At 49.6% G+C, this 20725-nt stretch overlaps 1 protein-coding gene across 1 annotated transcript in view; it reads right to left on the minus strand.

Annotated features, from left to right (window-relative positions):
• CACNA1C (calcium channel, voltage-dependent, L type, alpha 1C subunit) overlaps positions 1–20725 on the minus strand; it is a 231694-nt gene that overhangs the window by 66421 nt on the left and 144548 nt on the right. Inside the window, exons 27-28 of the mRNA XM_014539424.1 lie at positions 1832–1915; positions 1160–1243 (exon numbers count right to left, since the gene is read on the minus strand). Coding sequence (XP_014394910.1) covers positions 1160–1243; positions 1832–1915 — 168 coding nt within the window. The remainder of the gene's footprint in view (positions 1–1159; positions 1244–1831; positions 1916–20725) is intronic.

A 20725-nucleotide genomic window follows, 5' to 3' on the forward strand; every position in this document is an offset into this window, starting at 1 on the left:
GGGCAGTTTTAAACATCTTTGATCAAAACTGGACAGCATCTGCTCCATGCTGTTATTCATGGTTCAGTGCATCAAAGATTTGTGCAAACATTACCAAGTCTCTTAATTAAGGAAAAATTATGACAAAAAATTAACACATGTTAAAGACTAACTGCAAGAGGGCTTGCCTATAGATAAAGAGAAGGTTTAAACATGCCAGGTAACAAAGAGACATGTGCAGGAACTGTAGGAGCTGTATAGGAGGAGGCAACTCTTGGGGAAGGCGGCAGGAGGCCTCGGAGTGCAGGGGCTGGAGTTCTGTCTGAGGCCAGGGAGCCAGGGCAGGGTGTGGGGGCGGGAGTGGGAGAGAACCAGGCGGGTACAAGAGTCCGTTCCCTGGGTGGGTTCCATGTGGAAGAGAGGTGCTGCTGCCCCAGCAAGAGGGAGGAAAGACCTCAGAAGAGCTCTCTCTCGGTGGGTCACCAGCCACCTGGCTCTTTGGCCACTCCAGGGAAGAGGGGTGCAAGCAGGGCAGGGCTCTGAACATGACCAGTTCTCTGCTTCTCTCCCAAATGGGCCTGGACGGGCCGGGCTGCCTGCATGGGCTGCTGATGTTAAATCAGACAAAGCCCTTTCAGTGTGAATGTCATGGGCCAGGCCTTGGGCTGACAATGCAGGCAAAGACCAAGCCTTAATCCAGTGTCCCACTTGGAGAGAGCTCCTTTCCAGGATGCTGTGGGTGGAAAGGCGAGAGGGAGAGAGGCAGAGGTCTGGAGGTGAGGTGGAGTGAAAAGAGGTTTGGGTCCCCGCCCCAGCAGCTGCCCAGAAGTTGCAAATGTCCCTTGGTTTTCTCACTCCGTGCTCCCCATAGCTGCATCCTCCTATACAGTGTGAGTCATGCCAGGCTGAGAGTAAAGGGAGAGAGAAGAGGATGCAGCAATCAAAACTTAAAGGAAAGGGAGGCCTAACTCGTTCCAAGGTTAAATAAATCATAAAAACATTTTCAAAATAAAGCAACAAGAAAAAATCCTTTAAACCAATATAAACAAACAAATGAAAACCAGGAAATGAAAATAAGGTAGGTGGGGAGGAGAAAATAGGAAGAAAAACAATAAACTGGGGAAAGACAATGAGTATTAGAGCAGGCACGGACAGTCAGGTCCAGACGCCATGTACTTACGTTTACCTCGGTGATTGCTATATCAACAATGCTACCCACAACAATCAAGGCGTCAAACGTATTCCATGCATCACAGAAATAGTGCTGCATGGGGCAGAGAAGCCGAGGAAAGGAGAGAGAGAAGAAAAAAAAAAAAACAACAACAAAGGAGAAAAACAAAACAAAAAGGAAGAGGAAAAACAAAACAAAACAAAACAAAGCATGAAAGAAAGGAGAGAAGAGAAAAAAATGAGAAAAGAAAGAGGTTACGTGGGCATAGTAAATACTCTCTTACCACTCTACAGTCCTGGTGGCTCAAACCTGGGTCACCTGGTTTTCGCAGGGTGGAGAGGCCTGACAAAAGCTGGGTTAGTTCAAAGGTTACGCCGGGCTGTGGCCACTTGGGAGGGGAGCTGGCGGCCTCCCACCGCCTGCTCCCTCCACTCGGCCAAGCCCCTGGGCCTGGCACACAGGGCTGAGCTGGGACTAGTGGAAAAAAAGGAGGAGAGGCTCCCACTTTTTTTCCCTCACAGGACGACGGCAGGTTCAATAAAAAGCATGACTGGAGGCGGGTAAAAACAGGAAATTAAAACAAATAAATAAAAGGAGGTAAAGAGAGAGAGAGTGAGAGGGAAAGAGTAGGCAGAAGAAGAGGAAGGAGAAGGTTCCTGGGGAGGGCAGAGTCATACTCACATTAGTTTCACTGAGAATGACGTCAATTATGCTGCCAATTACGATGAGGAAGTCAAAAACATTCCAGGGATCACTAAAGTAACCCTACATAAGGGAGGGGCAGGCAGGATGGGGATTAAAAAGGAATATTAGACAGACAAGAACAGAGCAACCATCACCATCAGAATCACCGTTCCGGCACCTCAGTGTTGCAGCTGGAGTTCCAGACACCCTCTCAGAGCCCAGGAGCCCAGGGGAAAAGGAGGTGCCAGGAGGCGACTAGTCCAATCCTCCTGCCCTGCCTCCCCATGGCCGCACGGCTCCCCTTCCTCCAGACCATCCGCTTCACCACCCTCCTGCACAGAGGCCCTCTCTACTTCCCAGCAGGGCCTGGGCCAGGCAGCACAAGCTGCCACGGTGCAGGGATGTGGCTGGACTCTCTTTTCAGTCCACATTCAGCAACTCCCATGTCCCCGGTTCTCTTCATCAGAAGGGCCTGTCTGGAGGCGGGGAGGGACCACAGCTGGATGACCCCTTAGAGGAGAATCGGGCTGGATGACCCCTTAGAGGAGAACGGGCTGTGGTCCCATGGGTGATCTGGGAGCTAAAGAGAAACGATCAGTGTGATCCAGAAGGGTGGCCAGGTCATCTGAGCTCAGAGGTGCCTCATGTAAAGTTCAGCAATGACAAGGGGACCACGTCATTAAAACAATGTCTATAAAAGGCTGGACTTTATGCAGCTAGAATGAGGGTCACCTTGCTCCAGCTCTGGATGTGCCCAAGAATTTTCAGGGGCAGCTGTGTCACGGCAAAGGCTTTCCTGACTGAAAGGAGACATAGTGCAGGTAGGTCTCATAGTTGGGGAGCACAGGACATGGCCCTAGACAATGCTCTCCTAAGCAACACCTGCCCAGGCTCCTGTCCCAACACTGCCGTTCTGCTATAGGGTCCCGCTGAAATGCAGGTGCCACCAAAGTGACTGAAGTTTTCAAAGCCTTTCCTGAGAACTGGGTTGATAGGGGTGATCTGGATAGAGGGTATGGAAGGGAACAGGATTCTTAGAAAGGAGAGATTCTGGCACAAAAGAGGAAGGACAGTGTCCTGCTTTTACCACTTTACCCTATACCTATGGAATTTCACCTCCACCATATTTAGAAAAGGAAAGAGATAAATTTTTTTGCAAGACTTTAAGGTACTTGGACAACTGGCCAACCAAGGGATAGGCAGTCCCAGGTTCCCTAGAGGATTCCAGGAGTCCTGGGTGGGCCATTTGCCTATCTGTGAGGTGAGGGATTTAGAGGGCAGTGCTGTGACCACAGAGACATCTGCTCATAGGTGAGGAAACCCTAGGAACAGGACAGCCACATTTCCCATGGAGTGGAAAGGAGCTAGTACTAAAGACATTTGTCTTCTTTAAAAAAGGACATTTGCTCTTTTAGTTTTTAAATAAATGTCTGCAAAGGGGACAAAACAGGACTGGAGAACATTTTCTGAGCAGGACCAGACCTTTCCTATTCTCTAGCCGCCAGTTGGGGCTTCCGGGAGATGGAATTCCAGAGCCTGGCGAGTGGGTCTGGAAGCACTAAAGTTCTCCTGAGAGTTTCCCAGGTCTCTCTCCCAGCCCTCTAGAAGGCTGCCAACTCTCCCTTTTTATTTTTTACTCACAAGAGCCATGAGTCTGTGTCTTCCATTTCCTCCTGGCTCTATCCAGCTCCCTTAACTTCCCCACTTCCCAGCCATGCCCTCTTTCCAGAGGGATCGCAAGACACGCTGTCCTAGGGCTGTTATTCTTAGTGTGGGAGGTCAGGTCACAGGGAAAGGGGCCTCTTGGTTCCCAGGCATTTCTGCCAAAAGAAAAACAGAAGTGCCACTGTGGAGACTTTGCACAGCCAGGCTGGGGAAGTAGAGGTTGGCCAGGGCATGGGTTAGGTGAGGGTCAGCCTGAATACATGGCTCTCTTGTTGGCTTCCCAGAATATTTTTCAGAACATACTAGACCCTTTGAGGCAGAGAGGGGCCTCTCTCTCTCATTTAAATCAGATGTTATGAGCAGGAAACAACCAATTCCCTCCCAGGTTCTCAGATGTCATTCTCAGGGCAAATGGAGAGGGCTGATTTTGAAGGGAGGAAGGTAAAGAGTGAAGGCCCCAAATGGACTATAAAGATGCATATGTTTTAAAATTAGAATTTGGAAAACATCGGGGGATATCTCTAGATAGGAACACCATCTTTGTGGGTAGAGCTATTTCAGAAGGGAAGGGGAGAAGGTCAAGGGAGAGAAAGGAGAGAAACAGGAACGAGAGCAGAGTCCGGGATGTTCTGCATCCAGCCTAGAAAACGTGGTAACAAAACACGATTTGGGAGTGGGGACAGGAGGAGAGGGAAGAAGGCAGAAGGCTCAGGGCTCAAGAAAGGAGGATGATTGGAGTCTTTCATCCACGAGAGACCTGAAACAAAATGGGTAAGTTGGCCTTGGTCTGCAACACCTTTGAGAGGAGAAAAGGGAAAGAAAGGAAGAGAGGCAGCAAACAGGCAAAGGCGAGGTTAACACACAGGTTAATCAGCTGGGAGCACCAGGGGCGGGGCTGAGACCTAAAGGGACCCTGTCAACCTCCTGGGTGTGCATCACTTGTCACCACGTCTCCTGGGTGTCTATGTGCGTGTGCACATGGAAGGAAACATCACAGTCAATTCCTCCTGGACCACGGCTGCTTCCACAGCTTCATGGCTGCCTGCTACTGGGTTGGCTGGGCTCTGTGGAGATTCATGCCTCGTGCCTTGCCCTTGCCCTTGCCCTCAACAGGCTGTGCTGCTGGAGGCTTCTGAATGACTTCTCTGGTCTATGGCAAGCTACTTGGTGAGCCCAGTGCCTGGGCCTCCACTGGCTGCAGAAACCAGCCATGCCCTTGTCGCCAAGGGTTCCTGGGGACCCAGCCCTGAAGAGATTTTTTGCATGTAGCCAGAATGCATGGTCGGGGGACCATGTTTGTGGGAGGTTGTTGACAGGATCCCTTTAAGAGGCAGCTTTTAACCCTGACCCTTCCACCCACTTTCCCACCCCACTGTCCCACAGCCCATCAACCTTCCCAAGTGGACCCTGAAGACCCCTTCAGATCCAGCGTTTAGGTCAGCCTCCTCCTCCCACTCTTTCAGTTGTCCCTTCCTCCCACCCATTCCCACCCACTACCAGAAACAAGGCCCAACGCCCCCATTAGGTCAACAGGTGTCCAAGGGGGACACTGGCCAAACCCCTAAGCAGGCAGGGCCTGGGAGAATTACTTTTCCCCTAAACTCTCTGGAGTGTGAGAGCTTAGTGCTCTGTTATGCTCTCTTTCCCATTCTCCTATTCCCCCCTACCCCAACCCACCCCCGCACACCTGTTTTTGCCCACCTCCTTATTTGCTGGAAACCATTGGAAATGTGGATTTTGGGGGTATAATCGAAGAAAGAGGATGAAAAAAAAAATCACAGGTGTTTTTTCTCTTATACCTGCCACTCCTTCTTTCCCTGGTGACAGGTCCCAAATGGCAGGGAAGACACCAGGGCTAGGGACAGGTTTTCCTGGCTCTCCCTGAATGGTAAACCAAACCTCTTCGTGTCCAGCTCCTCAGAGTCATGCAGGCCTGATCGCCCAGATGGGATGGTGCTTTCAGGGCTGGAAGTCTTTCCCTCTCAATCCCTAGACCCTGCAGAATCAGTAGATGTCCCCTTTCGAGATGGGCTCTCCCCTGGCCATCCTCAGGAGGTCTTGTGCTCTCCCCTCCAGGCTGAGCAGCAGCACCCCTGAGATTGCTCACACCTCAGGGGTAACCCATTCTCCTGAGTGCCACTGGCCCTCCACTCACGGGCTGACGTGGGCTGAGATAACGTAGACCAAACTGATGCAAAAGTATCATATGATGCATTTCGCATGCACAAGAATTTTGGATTTTCCTCTCTTTTGGATTATCTGTGTCCTGATGCACCTCCTCCACTGGAGCTATTTCAAGTTGAAAGAGGCAGCGTGGTGGTTAGGGGTGGGGTGAGGTGTCTGGGTTCAAATCCTAACTCTGACACTTATTAGCTGGGTAACCTTAAGCAAATGACATAACCTCCCATGCCTCAGTTTCCCCACCTATAAAGTGGGATAACCATAGGGTCCTGGTGAGGAACCAGAGGGGATCTGTTAGGTCGGATTCACAGGGTTAATCTTGGGGGTGGGACAGCAGAGGGGAAGGCAAAGCCCAGGTGTCTGTGGAAGGAGGAGGGAAGAGGCCGAAGTTTCTGGAATCCTGAGCTCACCTCTCATCTGTCTTTAAGGCCTTTCCTGCCCATCTTGAGTTACTACTAAGTAGTGGGACTGTCTTGAGACTCTAAACTCTGGCTGGTACCATTTTGAGATTAGTGACAGTATGCAAGTTATCATGGCTAATTTTTGAGGCTCAAGTTCATCTAGACCAGTGGTTCTCAACCTTCCTAATGCCGCGACCCTTTAATACAGTTCCTCATGTTGTGGTGACCCCCACTTTCATTGTTACAAATTGAACATAATTAAAGCATAGTGATTAATCACAAAAACAATATGTAATTATATATGTGATTTCCGATGGTCTTAGGCGACCCCTGTGAAAGGGTCGTTCGACCCCCAAAGGGGTTGCGACCCACAGGTTGAGAACCGCTGATCTAGACAGTCAACTGCCATGTTCTTAGAAACCACTATTCCTACCAGGAAAGACTCAGCTTCCGCTCCTCTGCCAGGAGGGCTGGGGAGCGAGGCCTGAGCAGCCGAGTGGGCTGTTATCCAGTGCTGACCCCAGAGAGCTGTTGTGGGAGAGGTGGTAGGCTTGTGTCTTTGCCCTTGAATTCTGGATTCTTAGTTCCTTTGCTGCTCAGAGCAGAGTTCACCACTGTGATCTTCACAGAGGCAATACCAGCTTTAAAGCAAGGTGGTAAGAAGGAATCCACAGAGAATCTGCACACCTGGGGTTGTGTTGTGTATTCTTAGTAATTTTGAGGCAAAAGTTGTTTCACTGCCATGACTTGTTTTTTCTTTTCTCTATTCCTCTTGCCTATCGTCCGCGTGTACTTCCTATCGTCCGCGCGTACCTCCGCTGGTCCAGCAGAGAGAAGGCGAAGCGAAGGAGCACAGAGATGATGTGGCCCTGACAGGAAAGCGGACTCTGGACTTTCAGTCTGTCTGCGAGTCTCTCCCCAAAGACCGTTCCCTTCCAGGGACATGTGGGGTCTAAGAGTGTCGAAGTGGGACACCTGAGTTGAGATTAGAAATGGAGCTGCTGGAATTGAGGCGGAGAGCAGGAACAGATAGGAAAACTGACAGAGGAAGAGTGTCTGGGGGGTGGGAGGGAGCCCAACTGCCATGAGATGGGGATGGCAGGGACGTGGAGGAATTACAGAAATCGTGTGAGAAGAACAGCTGAGAAGGGTATTGATGGGAAAGGTCACTCAGGTAGAAGGCAGTAGAGGAGAAGGAGGAAAAGAGCAAAGACGACACAGAGGGTCGAAAATGGGGAGAAGGTGGTGGGGAGAGAACAGGACAGAGAAGAGAGACAAAATTGGAGAGGAGAGGAGGGGAGGGGAGGGAAGAGGAGAGACAGGCAGGATGGAGAGCTCCTAGAATGGGCCCGGACCTCTGAAGTGGCCATGCAACTGGGACAGGAAAGCAGCGGGAATCCATGAAGCTGGAGGAAGGGGTCAGGGCCAGCTGGGGGAGGCAGGACCTAAAATGCACGGGAGGGAGTAAAAAATGACTTGTACTTAACCCAGGGAAGGGGTTCCTGAAAGAGGGCAGAGCCCCGCGTGAGTGAGCAAGCATCTGCGCCAGGAGGCTGAGCGGAGGGGTTGGTGGTGGGTGGGAGGCAGTGCCCAGGTCCTGGACACACTGATCTCTCCTGGGCCCCAGGCTGTGGAGCGGAGGGATGGGCGGGGCTGAGGGGACAGGGAGAAGAGCTGCATGCAGCTGGGGGAGGCGCAGTGGCGAAGTCTCTACATTTGTGACGAGTCAGTGCCAGGGAACATCCTGGAACACAATGGTAACTGACACCAAGCAGAGATAATATAAATTGTATTACATTAGGATGCCATTTAGGCATAACAGTAATCATGGAAATTAGCGGTGTCTCATGGAGAAGGCATAATGGAGCACACAGCTGCTCCCGGCCCTGGCCGCCTGGGAGGCAGCGAGGATCTCTGCCTTGTCTGTGGGCTCCCTCCCTGCGATGTATTCATTCAGAAATGCCTGAGGGCTCACACTGCACAGACAGCCTGGGACAGCAGGGACAGAGGGCAGGAGCAGGCAGGGGGTGCGGTCAGGGGCTGGGGCCTTCTCTGGTGAGGGTCCAGGTGCTGGTGGTGATGGGGGCTGCTCTCAAAATTTTTATAGGAATGTAAACTCTGAACTGGACATCATCTGCTTCCATTTGCCTTTGGAACTAAGCTTTTCCCTCCCCAGGAAAGTTTTAAAGGCCCTCATTCATTTATCTCGTCAATGAGTGCTTACAAGGTGCCTGGTGTGCCAGGTGTGGGCCTCCAGACATGGCCAAACCTGGCACTTTCGGTCTTCTCCTCTGGGAGCAGATGAAAACTGCTGGTTATGGACTAAGCATCTTGGGGAACCTTAGCAGGTTCATTCTCTGCCTCAGTCTGCACCGAGTAGGCTGCAGGTGCTCCATGCTAATGCCAGCCATGAGCTGATGTGTGCAAAGGACTCCTCCAGGATAGGGTGTTGCATGGACCTACCCCTGGGGCGGGCATGGCCAGCAGATGCACTGCAGGTACGCAGGCAACTTTACAGTCAAATGAACCGCATGACACTGTGGAGAGGCAGGGAAGGCAGAGACCAGGCGGCCCTGGGAGTGGGAGGACGGGAGGAGCAGCCAAGGAGCTTGGCCCGTGCAGCCTCTGTGGTCTCCCTCTCTCAAATCCTCTCCTGTCCAGTCCAGCTGCCCTAGACTCTGGGACAGTATTCCAAAGCCAGACCTGGCAGGCCCCACCCTACCGTCTCCAGGCCCTTTCTGACCTGATGAGCGGACCCTTACTTAGCAAAGGCAGGTGTGACCCAACTGCGATCATGAGAGATGCAATCTGCACCCACTTTACTGAACAAAATGTGAACGAAATGAGCAACTGTCCTCACTTCCAGAGGAGAGCCTTGAGTTGTGCAGGCATGTTACCACAACCTCTGCTTCCTTCCCAGCAGATGGAGGGACCACGGTGCACCCCCTCCGAGGGTTGTGCGGTGCCTGCTGGTGGCTGGGATTATTCCTGTGACTGCTGCAGGGTTCGAGCCAGGCTGCAAGCCTGCATCCTAGATGGCCCCCCCTTCCCCGCAGCACTGGTGGGGGCACTGGCAGTGCCTCCATTCGGGTGGGTCAGGGCTGCACACAGCTCCGCAGCTTTGGGGTCCCCTCTTCCCCTCCCAGACTTGGTGTGGTCGGGTCTCTTTCTCAGCAGCAGGAATGGAGATGGAACCAGCGCACTTTCCCACCGGGCTTCTTTATACAGTGTGGATCATTTTCCACATTAAATAATTAAATGTAATAGCTAATACTACCCTTCCCACACAAGGCTTTATGCAAGTCATATAATTATTTTTTATTATTCATAGTGACTTTTAAGCTCTCAAGTGCCAGGCAAGAAGGAAACCTGTCACAGTGTTGCAACAATATGCAAATCCCTGGGTACGAGAGCAGGCGGGAGGCCCCATGACAAAGCCCACTTATGCCTGTCTGCCTGCGCTGCTCCAACAGGTACCCTGTGGGCACTTCACAAGTAAATAATAATCAGAGTGATGCCCACTCACCAACCAGGCTGCTGAGGAACAGGCTGCCTGGCGCAGCACGCAGCTCCTCCGTCAGGCTGACGCCCTTGCCGGGCTGGCTGACTGGCTCCCTGGCGTCCCCTTGCAGCCTCCCTTCCTCTCCTTCCCTTCCCTGCCGAGTTTCTGGGCTGAGGGGGTTCCATGGATGGTGGGAGACACTGGTTTCTTAAGAGTTGGGATAAAGAGGTTTCAAGGAAAATTAAATAAGAGGCTGAAGTCCTACCTTAGCCTAAGGCCGTGGTTCTGAGTGTGGGGAGTGCATTGCCCTCTAGGGCAGCGGTTCTCAACCTGAGTTGTGACCCCTTTGGGGGTCGAACGACCCTTTCACAGGGGTCGTCTAAGACCATCGGAAAACACATATATAATTACATATTGTTTTTGTGATTAATCGCTATGCTTTAATTATATTCAATTTGTAACAATGAAATTGGGGGTCACCACAACATGAGGAACTGTATTAAAGGGTCGCGGCATTAGGAAGGTTGAGAACCACTGCTCTAGGGGGTGTTTGGGATCCTGCAGGGCACCACTATGATGCAGGGGGCAAAAGTGGCCTCTAGGAGTGAGGGGGTGGGGCCACCAGGGATGCCTCTGCAGAGGCTGGCTTGGCTTTGCTCATGCGGTGACATTTACAGACCCCTGATGCTGCAGGTGCTACTGTGTTGGATCTAGATCAGTGATAGCGAACCTATGACACGCGAACTCATTTTTTTGGTTGATTTTTCTTTGTTAAATGGCATTTAAATATATAAAATAAATATCAGCAGTATAAGTCTTTGTTTTACTATGGTTGCAAATATCAAAAAATTTCTATATGTGACACGGCACCAGAGTTAAGTTAGGGTTTTTCAAAATGCTGACACGCCGAGCTCAAAAGGTTCGCCATCACTGATCTAGAGGAACAGTAGGCTTGAACTGCTCCCCCATCACCACACTCCCATTCTTCACCAGCACTCAGCACGCTGGTTCAAATCCACAATCAGATTGTATAATGCCCCACTTCAGGCCCCTGCTGCTGTGGTTTCTGAGGGCAGTGAGAGTACATCCACACCCCATACTAGTCCCGAAGGGCCTGCACACTCTGGCCCTACCCACACCTCCTCTTCACTCACTGCTTCAGGCCCCAGAAAAAGCTGAGCTCACCCCTGCCTCAGGGCCTTTGCTTTTCTCTCTGCCTGTAATGCTCTTCTCTGGTTCCTGTTCAACCTCCAGGGCTCAGTTTATCTGGAACCTTCCCAACCTCCTTCTCTCAAACAGTTGCCTCTTCCCCCACGGCTCTCCCTGTGGTAACCCATCCCCCAGCATGGCACTTGCCTATTCTGTAACCTCTTTTTTATTGGTGTCATGACACCATGAGCCTTGTAAAGATGCTACAATGTCTCAACATGATCAAGAAGTGCTCAACAACTACAGAAAGAAAAGATGGAAAAAGTAGTGCTAATGAGTGGAAATTACATAGAGGCCGTTCAGTTCAGTGTAAAGGAGCACTCCCAACACAGCTGCCTCTAGAAACAGGAATGTGTAGAGATTTCTGTGGTGCTGAAAGATCCATGATCTTAATGGTGTTTTCTAACATTAATATTCTGACACTTTGCCTTGTTCTTTAGTTCTATAATTCTCATTCATTCATTCACGCATGTGTTAAATGCTCACTGAATGCTTCTCATGGCACAAAAATGCATATGAAACAGTCTCTGCCTTCAAGAAACTCAGCAATCTAATTTTTGTCTCTGCAACTTGAAAGTCTTCCACGGCAAGTGCATGTGTATATGCGTGTGCATGCATGCGTGTGTGCGTGCGTATGTGCATGTGTGTGCATACATACACATAAATAGCAGGGTACATTAGGTTATTGTTTCACTCTCCTGAACCCACCTATCAGGTGACTGTCCCATAGCCTCAAAGTACCTGTCACTTCATATTGGAAAGGAAATCAGAAAGTGCAGACCAATCTAGGAGAACATATGGGCCAAAGAATGGGGCCTCAGAGGAGGTGGAGGGACATAAGAAGGGAGTGACTATTACTAGTTTCCATAGAGTTGCTACTTGAGAATGGCTTGCTTTCATTTTGTCTCTGGTTTGCTTATACTTGCTGAGAACCCACTAAGTGCAAAGCAACATATCAGTTTGCTCACATTTATTGTTTCAATGAGGGTGTAGTTAAAAAGCTTGGCTTTTGAATCGCCTAAACCTGCATGAAAATCCACCAAAACAACAAAAATGGCTCTTTGGTTTTGGACACATTACTTAGCTTTGGACCCATTACTTAGGTTTTTTCTCTGCTCTCCAGTTTCCTAAAGACCATTTTACTTGTCTTATAGATTGACTGAGATCATGAATGGAAAATGTCTGATTCTTCACAGACACAATATACAGGGTGTCCCCCCCAAAATGTATATACATTTTAACAGCTGATAGCTCAATTCTGAAAATGAAATGTATTTTAATAAGCACTGCCTTTATAATTACTCAAAGTATATACATTTTTGTGATACCCTATATATTACTTCCTTCCCTCCTTGCTTCTGAATGTTACTTAATTTTAAGAATTGATACAAAATTGGTTAATGTACCAGGGTATCCCCCCCAAAATATATATACATTTTAACAGCTGATAGCTCAATTCTGAAAATGAAATGTATTTTAATAAGCACTGCCTTTATAATTACTCAAAGTATATACATTTTTGTGATACCCTATATATTACTTCCTTCCCTCCTTGCTTCTGAATGTTACTTAATTTTAAGAATTGATACAAAATTGGTTAATGTAATTATTCATCACTTCTTTTTAATAGGAATAGGAGTACCAGGCTGAATAGCAGGTTTCCTAGGGAAGAATGTGACGGTGAAGTGGGGACTCTACAAGACCCACGAGTGTGCCAGAGTCAGGGAAGTCTGTTCTTAAAACCCACACTAGGGCTCACCGGCTTGTAGTCCCCATCGTGTCCCTGGTACCAAGCACACTGCCTGGTGCATTGGAAGCTCAATACAATATTTGTGGGTTATTGGTTAACTTTAGGCTGCAGCAAAACACTAGCCAAACAGCATATAGTGAAGAGTTCTTCAGATAATAATATGAAGAATGACAAGGCCTAGAGACAGAGAAAGAGAGGAAATGGTGAAAAACTGGGCTCAGATCTTGGGAAGCCCAGTCATGGGTGGCATTGGTCACAGAAAAGGGTGAGTGGCAGATTTAGGCATTAGCAGCATGGTTTATATCTGTCCTCCCACAACTGGACTTCAAGGATGCATTAAGATGAGTCCTAGAAATATATTACAGTGAGAGGCAGACATCTGCAGGAAGGGGTAGCATGCATGAGCTCAGGATGAGAGATGACAGAACACCAGAATTGCAAAAAGACCAATTTAAAAATGGAAACGAACAAGCAGGACATAAGGCAGAAGGCAAAGTTCCTTTGTTCTGAGTTAGAGAGCTGGGTGCAGACTCCCAGGCTGAGGGCTCGTGCATAGCACACACTCCATCCAGATGGCACTCTCCCCAGAAGCCTTAGTGACCTGCAGACACTGCTGCGGTCTGAATATTTGCTCCCCACCTCCCCCCCAAGTCACAGGCTGCAAATATTCACAATTGCAAATATTCTGTTGGCAATATTTTGGGACCTATCCGCTGGTATGCTCCCCACTGGCTTTCTTTGGGGGACAGAGGGCACGCAAGTCACAGGCTGGAATCCTGACACCCAGAGGAGTTAGGAGGTGGGGTCTTTGGGAGGTGATTACTTCATGGGAGCAAAGCTTTCAAGAATGGGATTCATGCTCGTATAAAGAGATTTCGCAGAGCTCTCTTGCCCCTTCTGCCACATGAGGGCCCAGCAAGAAGGCACCGGCTATCCAACTGGGAGAGGGCCCGCACCAGAGAATGCGACCATGCTGGGGCCTTGATCTCGGGCTTCCTGCTTCCACAACATGAGAATACATTTTTGTTGTTTATACCCTACCCAGTGTGTGGTATTTGTTGTAGCAGCCTGAATGGACTAAGGCAGACATGACCTCACTGGTCTCACCATAGTCCGCTAAGCCAGTCTTCCTACGTTATGGAAACTGAGGCATGGAAAGAACAGCGCATGTAGGAACTGTGTGCCCTCCCTGCCCACCCCCAACTCATTCAAGGTGATGCTGAGGTAGGAGCTAAGCTTCCTGGTTCTCAATCTACCAGAATTTTCTCTCTTTGTGGAATCTGGGGCAGTAGATGATTAAGCAAAGAAATGAAATAAAATTTGCGTTGTAAAAATATAAAGCCAGGGCCCTAGCCAGATAGCTCAGTTGGTTAGAACTTCGTCCCAATACACCAAAGTTACAGATTCAATCCCATCAGGGCACATACAATGAATGCATAAGTAAGTGAAACAACAAATTAAAGTTTCTCTCTCTAAAACTAAATCAATCATACATATGGCCTCACAAGAATTACTGCATCACTTAAAATTGTTAGAAGGGGGAATTTCTGTGAATGGTACAGTTAGAGCCAGAGGTGAAGTTGGAGAGAAAGTAGATTTTAGCAGGAGATGTCATTATCTGGTAAAAACACACCAAGTCTCTAAAAGATTCTCAGCTTTCAACAAGAGCCAGTGGCCCCGGTTTGCATCCCTTCCTGCTAGTCATCTCACTCTCTCCTTCCTTCTCCTGCTCTTCACTGGGCTCTAAGGGACATTTCTCTCAACAGCTCACGAGAGGGTGAGTGGGGATCAGTGTCTCCTGCCTGGTGGAGGGAGCCTGGCCTGGGGGAATCTTGTTGTGGTCTTCTTGGCGCCTCAGCTGCTGTCCTGGTGCATTACAGGCACCCTGGCCTGCGGTTCCTCTCAGTTGCCAGACCTCTCCGCTCTGCTGCTTAGTGGCTTGTCTAACACAGGGTAACGCATCCCTCTGTCCTGTGCCTCTGTTTCTGTTAGACAAGGCCTAGAGACAGAGAAATATTGTGAATATTGTGAATATGGTGAAAAACTGGGCTCAGATCTTGGGAAGCCCAGTCATGGGTGGCATTGGCAGAGTTGGCAATATTTTGGGACCTATCTGCTGGCATGCTCCCCACTGGCTTTCTTTGGGGGACAGAGGGCACACCTGATTTTGGAAGTTAATGAAAACCACGACTCCCTGGCCTGAGTAGGAAGGTGGGCTGGGCTCACAGTTGGCACAAATGCTTGATTTTTCCTGGATCAGATGAGTAGATCTGCCGCTGGACTTGGGGTGGAGTCACCTGCAGAAGGGCTCTCCCCGCCCTCCACCTCCTGGTGAGTATCAGCCCCTGGTCCCTTCCCCAGGAACAGCTCGCTCATGCAGGGTCAGAAAATGCCTTCCTGCCTGGATGACTTGGACCCTCAGCCTCAGGAGTGCCCTTCGCATCGGTACGGGGCATGGGTGTCCCAGAGAAGCCCGAGCTGGCTGGAGGGAGGGCAGGATGCCTTCAGGCTTCGCGAAGAAAGCTGTTTGCCAAAGGGAAGCCTGATGCTGGAGCTTTAAGGAAGGAGGTTCTAGGCATGGATAAAGCTGACAGAGCAGACAAGAATTAAGCTGCAGAGTTTCTTTGCAGAAAAATGCGCCCTCCCCACTCCAGCTTTCCTGATGCTGTCCACGTGGGAAGTTGGACTGCCCTCACCTGTCCCTTTTGCCACAAGCCCAGTGAAAAGAGGCAGCTGGTGAGGACTCCCCACCTTGACCACACCCTCTGGAGGTCCCCACAGGCTCCTCACCTAAGCAGGGCAACAGGCCTTCCCTAAGAACAACACTGTATGCAGAGAAAAGATTACTCTGGGGCCACTGGGAACCATGGGATGCCCCGCACTCTGATAGGCACTAACATGCTAATTAGGAATAAGAAGAAGGCTGCCTTCGTGCCCAGCTAGTCCAAGGTCAGCAACACTGTCTCTCAGGTTGAGACCTTCAAGATGCAGAGACTGGCCCTGGCTCAAGCACTCACAGTGCTGACCACTAGGAGGGTCACTCAAGAGCCTTTTCCTCCTCGCAGCGCTGCTGCACATGCCAGCGAGACCTGAGCCAGGCTGCGCCCTGTGCTGTGATGAGTGACCCCAACAAAGAGAAAGTGCTTGACCTCTGTGGTCCTGAGCAGCTGCTGCTGCCGCATCTCACTACCCACGCTCCTTCCAGCTATGGCTCAGCCCTTGCACCCAGCCAAGGGAAGCACCGAGGGGCCACCGATGGGCATCTCAGGGCAATAGTCTGAGGACAGGAAGAACGGGTTGTTTGTTAGCATCAGCCATTGCTGCCAACGCCACCTGCTTTCTGTCTCTGCTCTCCGAGGTTTCATGTCCTCATTCCTCAAAGATAGCAGGAGCTTCAAAAAAGCCTCTAAAGCTGAGAAAATAGGGTGTCAGCTGAATTACTACCCCACTGTTAGCTTGCATATAAAATGTTAGCCAAATCCCCCGTCTGAGCGCAGGTGGCAGGAGTCAGCCTATACAGTTTAGAGGGCACGCAGTGAGGCAGGCTGGAGCCTCCCGTAGAGGCCAGGCACAGTGGGCGGCACGGCTGGAAGTCGGAGCCCACTTTGGCAGTGGTGTCAAAGCTATCAGGCAGCAAGTCTCTGTCCAGCAATTGGGGTGTGCAAGGCCAGGCGCTGCATCCTGGGGAAGGGATGTGTAAGAACCGGGCAGGGGTGAGGGCTCACAGGTTTGAGTTTCACTGAGGCACTAAATGCTAATCAGAAACCCTGGTCAGAAGTCCAATGGCTGTGCTCACCAGGGACAGCCCTCTCCCCCATTCAGCCACAGCAGCAAGACCAACTCCAGACCACACCTGCCAGAGCACTCTGCCTTCCTCGGACCAGTTCAGGAATGGGTGAGGAAGGGTCTGCAGGGGAACAGCCTCCACACTGACGAGGCCTGCGGGGATCCTGGGACAACTGGGAGAGCAGATGGACTCAGGAGAAAACCCGCACTGGGGACCCCAGGACAAGAGGCTAGCTCGCCCTGTCAAGATGGCTTCCACTATCATGAGTTGATTCCTGGTAGAAAATTACCAGCTGGGGAAAGAGTAGGGAGGGTGATAGAAACCATCAGCTTCATGAAGCCAAAGCAGATGGGTTGAGGAAGCCAAGAAGGACAGAGGGCAGCAGCTACAGGAGTGTCCTGGGCAGAAGCCATGTCTGAGCCGTGCTGCCCTGTACAGCAGCTGTCGGCCACGCACAGCCCAAGAAATGTGAAGTAATTAAAGTGAACAAAATGAAAACATCTATTCCTCAGCTGCACTAGCCACATTTCAAGTGCTCACTAGGCACGGGAGGCTAGTGGCTATTTCGTGGCCAGGGCGTATGGGACGTTTTAATTACTGCAGAACGCTCCATTACATAGTGCTGCCTTAGAGGCCTCACTCATCCCTCAGGTTGGAAATGCCCTTGGACCCTAATTTGTCCTACAACAGGAAGGTGAGTCCCGAGGTTCAGTTGCTCTTATTCAAGAAAACGGGGGGCAAGGAAGGTCAGTGAGTGTTTTCACTTTGGGCCCATTCACCTCTCCGGACTATTCTCAGGCTGGAAGAAAGCCAGAGAGACCAAGACCTTGATGCCAGAGAGCTGCCAGGGTCAACTCCCCCCAGAGTCTTCCCCTTGGGGAGATGCTAAGAGGTAGTGAGAAGTGCATGCTCCTTGAGCGGGCAGCAGCCACTGGGAATGAGGTAAGTCTCAGAAATAGCAGTTCCTGCCTCGTCACCCCTCCATGACCATGGGCAGACCTGTGGGGGAGGAGAGTGGCTAGAAACTTTCTGTTTGGGTGGGCTTCTCCTTTCCTGGGCAGACGGACTTCTAGTGAAGAGGGGAAGGCAGAGCCCCATCCTGTGCTGCTCCTCACCCCCTCACCCTTGCTGAGTCATTGTCAACAGCAAATCCCAGGCAACGAAGTCGCAGCATCACTCTTGGTACTAAAACCCTGCTGACAGTCGAGTGTCGTGACTGGCACCGCTTCTAGAAGCAGGTTCCTGCCTCTCCTGATATCTGAGCGGCCCAACTGGGTTGAAGTCTTGGGACCACCCACCCAAGGTCATCCGATTGGCCATAAAGCTCTTGTTGGGTGGCTCCCTTTCTCCTGCTATTCCCACCTTGGGTAAAATTCAACCTGGAGCTTTAACTGGGATTGTGCTGTCTATGGATCAGTTTGAAGAAAACTGACATCTTTATAATATTAGGTTTTCCAATTCATGAACATGATATATTTCTCCATTTACTAAGTTTTCTTTAATTCATCTTTATGAAATTTTATAGTTCTCTCTGTAGAGATTTGAGACATATTTTGTTAGATTTATTCTTAGGCATTGTATATTTTTCAGTGCTTATCATAAAGTATATCTTAAAAATATTTATCCATCATTTTTGACAAATTTCAGTTCATGATAGGAAAACAACCCAGCTATTTAGTTATTTTCAGACCATGCTAATCAGTTTTTCATGCTGACCAACTTGGTCCTGCACAATCAAGTAGGACCCAGGTGCTATCTGCCCCAACCCAGGCATTCCTTCTGCTCTCAGGAGGGGATTTCCTTTGGCATGCCATTAGGTCTTCAAATCAATCCTACTGTCTCGGCTTTCCCACTCTTCCAGACATCAGCAGACTCAGGTCCCTGAGGTTTGGTGGGGGACTGAATTGCTCTAAACTGGTTTATATTCACCCATCGTTTTTGTATATTTTTGGAACAAAGTGTGAATTTAAGGAGTGGGGCAGTTGAATTTGGGGCAGGGATTTACTTAAGTAATTCATTTTCCATTGAGTGGTGAGAATAGATAGAAATGAAGAACTTGGGAACACTAATCGCCCTGAAGACAATGAAAGCAAGAGCACACACCAACCAACTGACTGACTGACCAACCAACCAATCACAGAGACAAAAAGGACAAGAAAAAGCAAGTAGTGGCAACGTGAGATCACTTCTCCCTGGCTGTGACTGTGTTGCTGCCTAACTGTCCTTTTACAGCGATTGCCCACAAGTGTAAACCCTTTCCTATCACACATAAACAATCATCCAGGGAGTGATAAGGTGCAACAGAATTCAACTAATGGGAATTAACTTCAGGTCACTGTCAGAAGCCCTGGTTCTTGGGCACATTCAGCTCGATATTTTCACCAGAGCTACAAGTCATTTCTGGTTTGGTTTTCTGCCTGAAATGTTTGGGGAGGCTTTTCCTGGAGTCTATTCCTTAATGAAGAATATCACTTAATAAGAATCCAGGGAGCCCTGCTTTCCCAATGCTCCTCCAAACTGGTCGACCTTCGCTGGCCAGCCAGTTCAGTGACTGGCACCCTCTCCTGCCAGGAGACACTTAGAGGCGTCCACAGGAAGGGTCCATTTCCTGTTCTCTTTACAGACTGACCCTGGCAGGTGAAATGCAAATGGCCCCAGGATGGCTCTCTTTCTTCTTTAGGAAAAGTCTCTCTTGTTTTTCCCATATTCTCACAATAGACAACTAGGGGTTGAGGAAACTAGGCAGCATTTTATGCTGTAGACCACAGCTGGCTAGTTTTGGGAGACTGGCTCGTTCCTAGAGCTGCAGGATTTGGGCACAATGTCTTTCAGGTGGAGGCTCCTGCAGGTGTCAGTTTCATTTGCACCCTGGGGCAGGTTTGCTCAATACATCTCTCATGCTGGTGAGACTGATTCAGGAAGTCCACTGCAGGGCCCTGCAGATTTCGTCAGGCATCATCAGAAACACATCTGAGTCAATTGTGAAATGACTCAAGGCTTTGAAATATTTAAACCATATGTCTCATGAAACTAGATGAAAGTGATGCCAGTTTCCCTACCTAGGGGCTGCCATCTGAGATTGAAGCTCAACTCGGCAATGATCCTGAATTCCTGGCCTTGCTCGGTTATATCGCTGTGGGCTGTGAACCTGTTAGTACTCCTGGCCCACAGGTGGGCAGAGGTACTGTGAGCCCTTCAGAAAGTGGCCAGGGATATTCAGTGGTCTTCTCTAGGCCAGGACAAAAATTTATGTCCCTTAATGGGACTAGGATGGAAGGGAAAAGATTATAATTGCTGCCCTGGAGGAAGCAGGAAAACACCATTCTCATCACCAGATGACCTTCATTAGGAGTCTAATTCTCTGAAAATCAGCCAAAACACCTAGGCATTCTTTGAGTGGAAAGAAAAATCAGCATTTTAAGAATACTGTCAGTCTTATTTTTGGCGTATCTCAAAGGTTGTTTCCCTCTTTCTGAAATGTACCCAGCAGAACACTTGATGTGGAAAGATGCTAACAAGCTGATGTGGAAATACACTGACCTTAACTCAGAGGTGTTAGATTCTGTTCCCAGTTAAGCTAATTAGTACTGGTGTAATTAATATTACACCCAATTGCTCTGAACTTCACTTCCCTCTTCCCTAAAGTGGGGGTGCTAAGACCTATCGTATAGGGGCATTTTGAGGTTTACATGCAATGAGGTATGTGTAGCACATGGTAGGTTATCCAGAAATGCTGGTTGAATATTAATTCAAAAAAGATGATGGATAGCTTGTCAATGAACATGGATCCCCCTGCCCCAGTTAGTCCTGGGACAAGTACACATTTGAATACCAATAAAATACATGGCCGGGGACTCCTCCTTTTGGCCTGCTGTTGATCTGTGATGCATCTGGGGAAACTAACAAAGGAGGGGAAGAGAAGGAACAGAAAGCCAGAGAGTTTTCTCAAGTCCGCATGGAACAATTCTCTCTGAACCAAATCTTTCCTTCTCATCGCTCTCCGACAGGAGTTAGGGAAGCCAGGAGAGCCACTGAGTTGTTACAGACCCTCCCTCAGAAGTAGCTGCCCACGTTGTGAATCCCAGGTCAGTGGATGCCAGTGACTCTGGCTGGTCTTCAGGGGTGGAAGACAGAAGGTGCTGCTCAAACCAGCCTGCTCCTCCATTATCCAGGACAATGGGGTGGGGCTGGTTAAGGAGGGCACAGATAATCCAAGGTGATAGGTAATCCAGCTTTCCCTACCCTGCCTCATCCATCCAAGGGTTCTACTCTTGTCTCTCAAACTCTTTTGGAGGAGCTGCTTATAAGAAGCAAAGCATAGACATTTGCAGGTAACTGCCCTTCAGGTGCTGGAAGGTGCAAGGGAGCAATGATGTAGTCTCTGAGGTGGGGAACA

This window comes from Myotis brandtii, unplaced genomic scaffold, assembly GCF_000412655.1.
Source record: "Myotis brandtii unplaced genomic scaffold, ASM41265v1 scaffold216, whole genome shotgun sequence".
NCBI lineage: Eukaryota > Metazoa > Chordata > Mammalia > Chiroptera > Vespertilionidae > Myotis > Myotis brandtii.